Here is a 13,461-nt window from a genome sequence, read left to right as displayed (position 1 = left end):
ACCAGGAAGAATGCCTCTACAGCCAGGCATTGGGCACATTTCAATAGTCAGGAGCCACCTGTGACTCCAGCTTCATTCCCAATTTCTTATGTCTGTTGGGTGAAGAAGTTTGAGAAATGATGCAGGAAGGACATGACTTTCTATTTAATTGCAGAGCTTTTGCAGCTGAAACTCCTGAGCCCATCACCCTCACTCCCCTCACACCACACATAACACCTTACAGAGCAGCTCCCCCAAGGGATCCCATATAGATGCACACAGCTGGATGCATTGGCATCCCCCACACCCCTCATTTCTTTCTTTGCTAACATGTAAGTTATGCCTGTCTTGTTCCAGCATATTTTATTTAACTAATTAGAAAGGTATGACATAGTTAAGGCATAATCGAAGAACATATTTGACAACTTTTCTTTCCTGTTAATTCAGGCAATCCTCATAATGCAATGATAACAGCTTCTTCATGGGCTAAAGCCTCGGTGTTCTCAGAGTGGGGCACCCTCCCTCATTAAAAGCCTTTTGGCCATGCTTATTCCTCAAATTTAAATGATGGATTTTAAATTTTTTTTTCCTATCCAGAAACCGCAACATTAAAAGCCCCATGAAGCAGCTGTTTCTATGGCTGGAAATGTTTTACATCTCCTTCCTCTGCATTACACTGCTTGTCTCCACCACCTACACAGTGAAGAGGAGAGGAAAATCTAAACATATAAACTAGCACTCATCAGAGTGCTCACATAAAAAGAATGCCCATGGAAGGGCACTGCGTATGTGTTTTTTCTTATGCCCAGCCAGGCTCCAATTATTACCATTCACCACAGCATCCTGCAGACACAGATGCTCAAGTGTAAAAATGGTCATGAAGTCTTCAGGAAAACTGACCATCAAAATAGTAACATTTGGCACTTATCTCAGCAGGAACAAAGCTAACTAGCTCTCATGTCCCTTTAAGAACTTTGTGCTGCAGTATTTAGGTGTCATTCTGCTAAATGTCTTCATTTCTGCAGGCATACAGGTGATATGGAATTTATCTCCTGCTGTCTTCCATTCCTACACACTTGTGTACAGCCTCAGAAAGTCACAATTTTAAACAGATGAAAAATGTGCATGTGAGGAAAGGATGCATTTTCAGGCATTTTTTAGCCAGATTTTGCAACATTTTGGGATCAAGGTATTTAGCTTCTCTACAGATAAAGACTGAACGCTACTCTCTAAGACAAAAAAGAATCTGACAAGAAGCAAATCTATTTTTCCCTCACCTCTTCAGAACTTATGTCATCTATGGAAAGATGAACAAGTATGTTATATCCTAGAGATGAGCAAAAAGTGCAGTCCATTTTGTGGTGAGAGTCAGGACACATAAAAGCTTGAAAGTTTAGGCTTTCATGTGAAAGCTGGAAAGATTGAATTCCAGTCTGTCCTTACAGGATTAATTTTTGCTTACATTAAATCTGAAATAAAAAAAAAAACTACAGCTCAGAAATGTCTTCTTTCTTTCTATCTAATCTATCTAATCTATCTATCTATCTATCTATCTATCTATCTATCTATCTATCTATCTATCTATCTCAACCAAAATGCTAGAGCATCGTGCTTTCTTCCAGGACTTTCTGCTTGTACTTCCCTTGCCCCCTTAGTCTGCATGCCTGCCTGCACCATGCTTCAAGTTAAGCAAAGGAGTAAAAATCTCAACCATATATTTTAACCTGCAGCTCTAAGGCCAGGAGAGCTTCCCAGGCAATTTCTGAATTGTATATAAAGAAAACACTACAGCCACGAATGTCCCACCTCTTGGATAGCCTTGTGAGTGCATAGAAAAAAGTGGACTCTGGTAGGTTTAATTCCAGCTGTTTTTAAAACATCCTTTTTAAAAACAAAGGAATGGAAAACCCACAATTACAACATCCATAATAGCAGTCTTCCAGGAATTACAACATGCCAGAAAACAAAAAAAAAAAGCCTGATCTGAGTAACCTGTGTGCAAACTACATCCAAATCTGCATGACCTCTGACCAGAAGAGCTCTCTAGCTCTAGACCTCTCCTCTCTCACCAAAGACACATTTGATACAAGAAATGGACAATACTTTCCTAAAGCATCCTGTCTTTCCGAAAAGTGAAATGTGCCACTGTTATTCAGACATCACTGTGATCAAATCCATTTGCTGTGTCTCAGATCTTTAAATAGATTCTTACTCAAAGCAGTTTTAACCAATTAATTTTTTGGAACGTTATATTATGTGGCACCAAACAACAGATGTTGCAGCTTTCAGGTCCTATATTCTTTTAGAGGAATCATTTAAGAAAATTCAGATTTCTGTCACTTAACCAGGTCTTATCTATGACAAATCTTCAGTGCTTCAGCTAGCAGTTATTAATTTCCTTTTATCTTGTTTCACAGATCTTTATCTACTTCTTTCTGGGAAGACAAATCAATTCTCTTAATAATTCCTATTTATCTATTTATTTATTTAATTAATTTATTGGAGAACATTATTAGAACATTCTAATGTTCTTAGTACTATTACCACGACACAATTTCTCACAAATACAGGTTTCATGCCTATGTCCCTCTGGGTCTAATTACGGCCAAACAGGGCAACAACAATAGAATTCAGCTGGCTACAGTGCATTTTACAACATGCTGCCAAGGCTAAAACCACTCAGCCAGTACCCAGACAAATTCCCTTATGTGGGGAACTGTGTGCCTATAAATACACACAACCCAAAAGACCCCTCCCTGCATTCTCCTGTCTCCCTTCAATTTACACAAATACTGCTTTAGATGAAATCTGTGTTTGACTGCTGCCAATACCACCCTGCTTAAATCAAAACTAACTATTCTGCCTTTTTCCTTTCCATTGCTTTAAACACCAAATGAAATATGGTAAGTGCCAAAAAGAGAGCAGATCAATGGTTTCTATTGCTTTAGAATCTACATTTCTTCCCCTTGACTTGTTCTTATGTCTCAGAATCCTCCTACAGTTGCTAAGTCTTGATAGCATCTGTAGTTTGAAGGCTGTGAGCAACCAGTCTCTGTTATACCTTTGAACACACAGACACACATCCACTTAGATGCACATGATGATGATGAGCATGTTGAGAGATGCTATCAGTTGTAAACAGATCTCTCAACCACAAATAACAAGACCAAAGGCCAGGAATGACTGCTCACAAGCAAGCACATCTTTGTTCACGTTCAACAGCCAGATGCAGAAAAATATTGTAAAGAGGGAGAGAGCAATACTGCAGGTGTTCACAAAGCTGGAAGGGTGACAAACCAGTGGTGAGGAACTATTGATCTGTTGCAGAAAGAAGCTGTTATAGCTGCTGGAGCAGGGTGGGGAATAGATAATGAGTATCATCATGCTCACAGCTATGAGGAGTTAAGGGGACACTACTGTCAAGTTGAGATCATTTGTACTCCTAATATTGTCTCTAAATATCACTTTGCAGCCTGCCTTCAGATTTTGCTGAGCATGATCCACAAATGAAGCTCCACAAAGAGATGCAGGGAGTCCAGGGTAAATTGTGCTCATTATTTTTCACTATTATCAATACAAGCATAATGATACAGTGCCTTGATACTACAGTCTGGAGTCACAGAGCAACCAGTTACCTTTGAACACTCACTAGCTCTGAGTTGACTACAAGCCAATAAGCAAGGTTCAGAGCTGCAAGGTATGTCAAGCTGGGGGGATGACTACACCTCTACAGAAGCTACTGCATTTACCTACAGTAGAAAACAGGAAAAAATACAACATAGTTATGACCCGAGCTCCCCAAGAGGCAGAGTCTACTTTCTCTATGCTTGAACACATGATTTCAAGACAGACCCAGCTTGGCAGCTCCTCTGCTGCCTGTCCTCATGCCTTGCAGCCAAGGCTCAAGGTGCATCACCAGAAATCAGCCCTTGTGTTTGCAGAGCCCAAGTAGGTGATGTTTCAGAAAGAGAGACGTTTTTCAGAAAGAGAAGTGTTGAGCTGCAGGCTTATCACAGAGACAGGTTGTCTCAGACACTAAGTTGTGCATTTCTTAGAGAGTTTTAGCATCCCATTATCAGGATGAGAAAGATGCCCAGGCTCCCAAACTGGCTAGTGCAACTGGCTGCAATGCTTGACAGCTTTCTGAGTGTGTTTTTTTCTCCCATACAGGTACCCCATTTAACCTGGTTCATGCTGTGGTGATAAATGCCTCTGTTGATATCTCATGGGGATTTGCAACTCAAGCTAGACCTCGGAGTTACTGGCACTCCTGGGATGGAACTTGAGAAGAGCCTGCCCTCTTATTTACATTTTGCCTTCTTTGCGTCAGCTTTTAGGATCAAGATCCAGTTCTGCAAAATCACCTGTGAAGTTATAATGGAATTGGTTCATGACTAGAATTCCTTTTGTAGGAGCATATTTCTCAAACCACTTTAAGTCTCAACTAAAAATCAGCACCAGACCAGTTAAAGTATCAAAAGCAGTAACTCCAAAGTGGCACTCAAAAGGACCCTCTAACCTGGTGACGCAAATTGTCTGCTATTCCCTTGACACATCAGCTTACAGGCTGACATTCCTGTCCTTGAAGGAATGAGAAATTTAGGATTTACAAACAGGAATTTTTCCTGTCTGTGACATTTTTCTAATGGGCCTCTGTCACCACCTGTTACCGCCTTATTCACAGGCATTGTAAAGACTTTGCTGTTCACTTTGAGGACTGCTTTGTGTGAGCAGGTTCCTTGGGCTCAAGAAAAAGTTCTCTGCATCAACTGTCAGTACATTGATAGTCAGATCAATGTCTACAGATCAGAACTTGAAGGTATGAACACAAGAATCTTTACTTTAAAACAGCTGGATGAGGCAAAGCATAGCGGGGACACTGTCCACCAGTTGATCAGCAAGGCAGAGGAGAGACAGTGCATGTGTGTTGTGCAGGTAACCATCAGGCAAAAATACACTGAATTTGAAAAAGCTACTAACACTTGATGATGTGATGAGGCTGAGATCCTTATGCCTCCCTAAATGAGTCTTTTTCTTTCCAATTTTTTTTTAAAGGAAACAAAAATACCTTTCAACAAAAAATTAACCAGCAGACTGAGAGACTGGCTGATGAAAGGACGTCTAAAGCATACACAGACCTAGACTAACAGATCCAGCAAACTAATGAATTATCATGTAGATGCACTGAGTATCACTGATTAAATTATGTCACTAAAGAGAACAATATCTGAAAAGAGAAAAGGGGTCAATTTTATGTAATATTGCAGGCCTTTTGCAAGTAACAGCTCTTCCTTGTAGCTCAAATGTGTGTTCCTTATCTTTGTCTACTGAGTGATTATGAATACTAATCTAGCCTAGCATAACTTCTGAATAGCAATGAAGGAAACTAAGCCTTGAAAAGAACACGTATTTGTGTCAGTCCAGACTTGTGTATCAGACATTGAAAATATTTTGTGAACATACAAAATCCTTTTTGCAAAAATGTTAATGCTACACTTATCTGAAAAGGAAGCTTTATTTTGGCTCTTCTAAATGCTGGAGTTCATTTCCTTTTATCTTGTTTATTACACAATAATAACAATTGTTGTGTGGTTCCCTACCCTCTCCTCATAACAGCTCTAAAGACAACATGCCAAAAAGTAATTCTACGTAACAGCAACTAATGTGCTTGTATTTTTTTTCTGGCCTTTTTATTTCTGTCATGCAAACCAATATATTCTAAGCAAAAAAACATAACTCAAGAAAAATTCACATTGTGTGTTTCATGGCTTCAAATCTCCTAAACTTATTAAAGAGCAGTAACTTAGAGACATGCTCTGTATTTTTTTTCATAATTGAGAAGAATCCTGTTCTTTCAAAGTCTAGTTCTGACTGATAAGATGGGCAGAGTGCTACTGAATAGACTGCAAGTTTTTGCAATAGTTCTGGAAAGTTAATGAGTTTTCAATTTGTTCTCTTTTTCTTCTATTTATGCTTATGTTTTGGGCCTGCTCCACTAAAATAATGATGAGTAAAACATAAATATCTATCTTGGTATTGGGCTTCTATGGAGAATACTAGGAAGTTTCCAGTATATTCACAGGAAGAAATCTGCTTCAGTGTGGATTGGTACAACCCCAATTGTCAAAGGTTGCACATGAATGCATATACATAAACACAGATGGGAAAAAAACCCCACACAGGTGAGAGGGAACTTCAAGAAGCAGCTTGAAAAAAAAGAAAAACCTGAAGTGATGAATCATTAATCCAAAACATGTACTGCTTTCAATATTAGCACAACTTCTAATGTGATACTTTCCCAGGTATTCTGCCAGTTGTCGTTTTCCAGATGTTGTCATTCAAAGATATACCTAATGCCATTAAATTGTTATAGAATTTTTTAATTATTTTTTGAAGTGCAGCATATGGATGTCTTCTATTTTTTTATACCATACATATCTCGTTCTAAACTTAGAGATTTCCGTAGTAGTCATTAAAAAGCACGTAGACAAAATATTTTATGGTATCTATAATAAATGCAAAGAAATCAATACAAACAAAACTTGGCTTAGCAAACTGTACATACATAAATATGTTCTTTGTTTTTCAACTTGACATTCAACATTTTTTTCCTCATAAAAACTTCTGCAATCTTATTTATTACATCCATTTTTTTTAAACCTTAAAAAAGTGCTTCTCAGATTTACACCTTGTGCATCCAAAGCAAAAGTTAGAACACCATGCCTGAAACAGAAACCACAGGGAATAATACATCGCCATACAAGATTCTTTAAAATGGTATGTTACAAATGCTCTAAAATTCCTTAAGCATTGGTTATTTTGTATACTGTAGATACTGAGAGGGTATTTAACAAAGACTGGATAATGGGTCATTTAGAGCAGCACACAGGAAAGGATCTACAGTATCAAGTCCTTGGCTATGCATAGTACAGGGCAATGACCTGGATATAAAGTGGCTAAAGATCCCAAAAGCTGTACAGAAGAGGTTTCCCCCACATCCGTTGCATCCTCCTTAGTACCCAGGATGCAAGGAGTATTGAAATGATGCTACTCAGGTAATACTTTGTGCAGTTTGATACTGATACACTGATGCGCTTCCAGCGGAGTGCCAGCAGAGAAAGAGATGGGCACAGTGGTGGCAACAGCAGACAGGTAAAGCTGCCACGCTGAACCCTGCCACCCTTTAAAACCATCTTGCTGCCAGCCAGCACTCCAGCAAGGTCTCCCACTGTCTCAGAGGTCTCCTTCACAATGGAGGAGGACCATTCATGTATTTTAGCATGGGGTGGAAAGAGCGGGCAAAGTTGTTTGCCATAGCACAGCTGTAATCCTCCTCGGTCATTGGCACCAGGCACGCAAGCCCGATCAGGAGCAGCAGGAGGAGCTGAAGAGGCAGAGCAGCTCTCAGGACTCTGAGGAAGAAGGACGGGCACCGCCACGCTGGCCCAGCCTCAGAAGGGGAGGAACCTGAGCCACCTCTTTTGGACCTGAGAAAAGAAGATGGGCAGTTGAATACACTAAAACATCACTGCAGCAAAGGTTGCCCTTGCGCACTCAACCTCCCGTGAATTTGCACAGACTCTGATTGACAACTGCAGAGGTATTTTTCAGTGAACATGCTATTTCCCTAAGTCTTTTAAGAGACCCTGGATTTCTAGACTGGGTAGGAAAACACCAAATGATTATAACAGAAGGTGCTTTGTGACCCCTCAGCCCCTTTTATAATTTATGAGGAAGACCATCCACTTAAAGCACTAAGCTTTAGAGAAGGGGAATATAAAAGGTGGGCCGTACCTGCCATATTTGTTCAATGCATGCTGTCTAAAGAGGTGGGCCTTCTTGTTTAAAATATCCAGTTGCACTTGATTTGCAGAAGTTTCTGCATTTGTTTATGTATAAGGTATCCATGAGAGAAAAATGCACTGAGATTCACTTACATCAATTTCTGTCAATCAATACACCAATATACAGGTAATGGGGACATGTTTTCTACAAAGCACGTTGTGTTTTGAATCTTGCACAGAATCAGCAGTTAAAATCTATCTGCTCAACTGACTTGACACCATCACCTTCCAAGTGATTTTCTCCCTTATGTTGATGGATCTGACTTGAAATGGCACATACCTATCACATGTCTATAAGGCAGGAGAGATCTAACACAAATACTTCCAAAGGGACATTTCAAAAATCCATTCTATTACTTTAAATGAAAGATAAAGACATAAATTTCACATTTTTCTTTCTGGCTGAAGCTATCAAGAGCTGAAAAGAGTGACTAGGAAAGATTAAATCTGATGGTCTCAGTGTGCTAGTTAAATGGCATGGGAAAATACTGTATTTCAGTACACGCCAAAAATGGAAGAACTCAGAGCCTTCGAGTAATTTGCTTCAAGAACTCTGCTATTAGGACATTAGGTCATTAATTTTGTCTCAGATGTGTTGCTATAATACATTTGCATGGTTGCTATGACCATGAGGCCTCAAAAAATCTGTGGTTTCCTAGAGTTTAAGAGATAAAAATTCTAATAAGGACATGTGGGAAATCAGGCTTACTGGCTGCAGTCAAATGCTCCCCAGTGAAGTACAGGGTGATGATTCCTTACTGTTTCTCTGACTTCCCCTTGTTCTTTTGATCCTGTCTCCCTGATGAATCTGAATCTGTATGGGGAAGCATCCAAAAATGAAAATATCATCTTCAAAACAATGCCAGGCTTAGCAAGGGTTCCCCTCCCATATGTTCAGAAAGTAATTATTTCTGTGATTGAGATTATTTTCTTGCTCATATATGTATAGTACCCCACTATGAGGACTTCAACAACGCCAGGCACATTTGGTAAAGTTCAGATGACCAACAGATACATAAAAACTAATTATATGCAGATATGCTGAATTACAATCTTGAACTAAATATTCCAGGAAGCAGTGATGATCAAAACATCAGATCTTGTGTTGTCTGAATCCACACTATTGTAGCCCAGATGGAAAGTTGCTTATCGCATAATGTAGGATCACGTATTATAAAGAAGATATTGAAAGGACATGGCACATTAAACAGCATCAGAGCATTCCATATTAAAGCTCAATTAGATCAGGACTTCTACTGTCTGAGAATACCAAGACAGAAAGTTAATGGGCTGAGGCAGGAACAAAGGGAACAAGGAGTGCTTAATTACCTTCTAAGCATTTGATTGCACAGCCTACCTATTTACAAAGCTCTCATTGTATAAATGTTGTTAATCCAAATCAAAAAATGACCACATTTTTGCAGTTGCTAATTGGTGTTTGATATTGAGCAAATTGTGATTCTCTTCATTGTCCCAGAGCTACTCTGGAGCAACTCTGGGTGTCAGAAAAGGATGCTCCAAAAAACTGAATCAGAAGTTAATCCCTGGTTTTTCTTTTCTTTTTCCTATGCCTTTAGTAGCACAAACCAGCATCTTATTGCTTTCTGTTTTACAAAAAGAAATTGTAATGCAAGCTTGCATTGCTGATCTCAAAAGGAACATAAACTTTCAAAAATTAAAACAATTCAAAGCAAGTTTTTTTTTTCTGCAATGAAGTAGGTATTGAAGAATAATACTGCATGGCAACAATTAAACAGGCAAATAATGAAATGTTACAAAAACATCTTCAGAGGGAGAGTTATAAAGAGTTTGAGTGGTGTACTGCCTGTATTTATGGCAGGTACACCTCTGCAATCTACATCATTGGCTGAAAAGTGGAATGGGTCACCTTAGAGTGCTTAATAGATCTGGTAAGGAGAGATGGTTAAAAATATACATTGTTAATTAAAAAAAAGCTCGCTATTTTTAAGGACAGAACACCTATTTAGTCTGGCAGGAGAAGGGAAAGCTGAAGTACTGTGTGCCACTTTGCAGAAAAATGTAATTTCTGTTCTTGACCTTGCTTCTTTAGCCGTCTCTTCTGACTGCTCCACCATTTGTCACACTGTGAGGAGGGAAAGAGGTGGGAACATCTGCTACCCACTCCAGTACACAACTCCTACTTAGTAGATGAAAGAGGGAAGCACAGCTGCAGTCCTGGTCAACAGTAAGCTTCCTCATGTCAAGAAATTTTATATATTAATCCAAGTGCAAGAAATAGTTACCCTTACTTTGAGAGTTTGCAATGTCAGTGATACTGGAACTCTAAGCATTTCAGGAGAGGAGAAGCTAATTTACCAGGCTATAGATAGGATGGTCAAAGTGAACTTTAATTTCAGCTCAGAGGGGAATCTTTTTGTAAAGATGATTGCTATTTTTTTCCCAAGGAAGATATGGTTGATGTAACCAATCTGTATTGAAGCAAGCATCTGAAAGCTTTCAAAAAGGAATTTATCATTCAAGTGAAGCTGATAGAAATAAATAAAGTGAATTTAATGCTAAGTGACTAATGGAATGCAGAAAACAGGCTTACATTGAAAGAGGCACTGCTGGCCTAGTAGGATGTTATGTACTGCAGTTAATCAAGAATGGGCCTTAATATCTTTATTAAAAGACTACTGCACAAAATATAAGAATAGTAAATTTCACCTGTACGATGACAGATGCTGAAGGTCTTTGCAAATACCAGACATGATTGGCTTCTTGCACAGAAAAAAAGTGGGTGAATTGAAAAAGTTTAAGAAGCAGCAGTTGTATATGATATTTAAGTATCAAGCACTAAGCGAGAGTGAGGGAAATAACTGGGAAAAGAATCATGGCAAGCCAAACCCAAACCTTGTGTTTGAGCCACTGTGTAGCCATGAATATCCTTTTGTGGGCAAAGGCACAAAGAGTGATGTGGTTTGGTCTGCTCCAGGAACAGCAAGTGACCTTTAAAGATCCACTAGTCATTTGGGGAGGCTTGGAGAGAGCAGGAAATGGAGGTTGGCACTATGGCACCAAGACTTGAATAGAGCTGGTCAAGAGAGACAATGTAAACACCCCTGAGCAAATTGAACCACTATTTTATTCTTTTAACATTTTAATCACTTCAAAAAAATTCACAGGCAAAGATCCAGGTGTGCACCTATAACAGCTCTGTTAAACTGATGAAGAAAGAGGAACTGCTTCTTGGATTTGCTTTCCCACCTAGCACATGATTACTAGTATGGCTTGGATGAGACTCCAGTTAAATCCACAATGTAACGTTCAGTTTAACCCTGCACCTTGCTTAGCATCACACTATATATGCCTGTCTTTTTGTGGTGATCATGGAGAAGGCAAAGTGATATGACACGTTTCATACACAAAGCATGTGTATGAATTTTTTAGATGAACTTTCCTTCACAATTTCTTGTGTGATAAACCTTTTTTATTTCTCCTTTATATTAAACTCCAACAGGGTTTGCTGATCCAGTGCAAGATCAAACACAAAGTACTCTGATCAGAGGCATGTCAAAATATTAAAGAACACAGTGACAGCTTGTACCGCATTATCAGTTAAATCCACATTATACATCAACCACAACCTGTCTGGCTTGCGCATTTGATTAAGTTTCCTATTCAGCAGTGACTCATTCGTATTCCATGCTTGTCTGAATGACAAATTGAACATTGTGTTGTGCTGCTACAAGATGTGTTAATAAACAGTGCTGGAAAACCTTGATCTGAAAGGTGCCGCGGCAATGGCTCTGCTAGAACAGGGGTTGATCTCAAAGCTACAAAGCACTGCTAGCTGCTCTTAGAGCCAGGGCTCACCCCTACAACCAGAAACCTCAGAAGGCTGGCAGAAGTGGTTTGACTACACAGGAGAGTGAAAAAGCGCACACAGTGTGTTCCTTCAGTGCAATGGTGCTAGTGCAAAAGCATGCTGATCTGTCAAAGACATCCTCCCCTCCTCTTCAATGTTAGTGGCTGCAGAGTGAAGCCCCTCTCCTCCCTTTTCTTCCTCCCTACGAGAAACAAAACACCAAGCTTCATAGCGGGCTGGAGCTGAATAATTAGCTCTCTTTCTCCATCAGACAGAAAGATGGAGTTTACATATATGCCCTATTTCCTATGTGGTTTCCTTTTTTTTCAAAGGAAAAAAATCCTTAAAAATAGGCAGCTTCATAGTGTGTGTAGAAGCAATAAAAGATACTTGTTACATTTGTTACATGGTTTTTTAACTATGCCACTTTACTCACATGTAAAAGCAAACTACACATGTAAAGCAAACTTTTTAAAAGAAGTGTTTATGTAATTATATACATGGTAAGTAGTTTTGCTTCTTACTTCATTTATAATGAGAATAAAGTCTTCATTTCACTCATGAAGAAACATAATTCTCTTAAGGTATTTTTTTTGTCTGCTTGTTTGTGGCTCAATCACTGCATTAAATCTAGTGTTTGCTTCTTTCTTTGACTCTAACAGGAGTTACTTAAAAAAAAATTACTTAATTTTGTGTTTTCTTCTTTCCAACAAAAAATACTGGACTATTTGAAAAGCTATTTTAAAAACAAATCAGTTAATTTCTGATACAGAGAGAATAAATGAGATTTAGGTTAAATGAGATTTATCTTTAGATTTAGTAAAACAAATGTACCTTAAATGTACCTTAACTTTCTGATTATTTGAGCAGTGTGCAGGACACTGAAATAGCAAAAGATGTCCTCTTTACACATGTTGGCTTGCTCATTTGCTTTTTTTTTTAAAACTTCATAATTGTAGAGGCCAGTAAACCAATCAGTGAAAGAGCGAAGGTACACACATCACAGTGACAACAACAAGAATGCAGAAGCACTGTTAGCTGCAGAGATGACAGGTTGCTGGAGACACCGTGGAAAGCAAGAAGCTGTAGCTGCAAGCCTGCTCTCTACCGGTCAGACAGAGATGGGGAGGTGCTGCTCCCGGAGCAATGCAGGGATGCGAGCACAGGGAGCCATGGCAGTGTTAGCATGTTATATTGCAGTCGTCTGAGGAGGGGAGAGAAAGTGATCCCGAGTCTCAGTACTCTCAAATTCTGATTTTTAGTTTTGAGTCTAACGTATTGAAAACCCACAAACTGAACAAAACGTTTCAGGGGGGAAGAAAAAAAAAAAAAAGGAAGAAAAAAGAAACTAAATAAATTAAGAAAAGGGTGTTAGTATGTCTCATCCAGATCTGTGGGTTTTGTGAATTCTAGAATATGATATTGGCCTATTACCTGACTTAATTTAATATCTAGATGTAAAGAGGATGATAGAAAGTGTTTGCCATGAACTTACTAGCATTCCTCTTAAATCACACCAAAATAAAATTATCATTAAACATCATGAGTGTAAATGCACACTCACCCTGATCAGGCATATGAAAAATAAATGTTGATTACACGGGACTTCATGGAGAAGCAAAAGCTGCAGATGTCCAAGGATTAGCCTGTATCTCTACACCAAGAATTTGAAGCAATTGAAAGTCCCTTTTGCCAAATGATTAACAAAAGGGAAGTTGCCACTTGTGTAAGTCCTGACCACCCGATGGAGTCAGTGGGACTGAGAGGAATCACAGCCAATTTCTATCATCCTCTTGGTTCTAGAACAGA

The 13,461-nt window shown here is 39.0% G+C and overlaps 1 protein-coding gene across 16 annotated transcripts in view; it reads right to left on the bottom strand.

Annotated features, from left to right (window-relative positions):
• Window positions 1–6,343: 6,343 nt before the first annotated feature.
• Window positions 6,344–13,461, bottom strand: part of SYNE1 (spectrin repeat containing nuclear envelope protein 1) — a 290,444-nt gene continuing 283,326 nt past the window's right edge. For 15 of the 16 annotated variants that reach the window (XM_088052487.1, XM_088052496.1, XM_088052500.1 and 12 more), the window contains one exon: window positions 6,344–7,466. In XM_088052487.1, the coding sequence (XP_087908613.1) occupies window positions 7,226–7,466 (241 nt within the window). In that variant the 3' untranslated portion in view covers window positions 6,344–7,225. The remainder of the gene's footprint in view (window positions 7,467–13,461) is intronic. The other variant, XM_088052504.1, reaches the window with a different exon arrangement.

Source organism: Pseudopodoces humilis, chromosome 3 (assembly GCF_049639895.1).
Source record: "Pseudopodoces humilis isolate 2021_Gansu_Grassland_sample_001 chromosome 3, ASM4963989v1, whole genome shotgun sequence".
In the NCBI taxonomy this organism is placed as follows: Eukaryota; Metazoa; Chordata; class Aves; order Passeriformes; family Paridae; genus Pseudopodoces; species Pseudopodoces humilis.
This window is presented reverse-complemented; position numbering and strand designations above follow the sequence as displayed.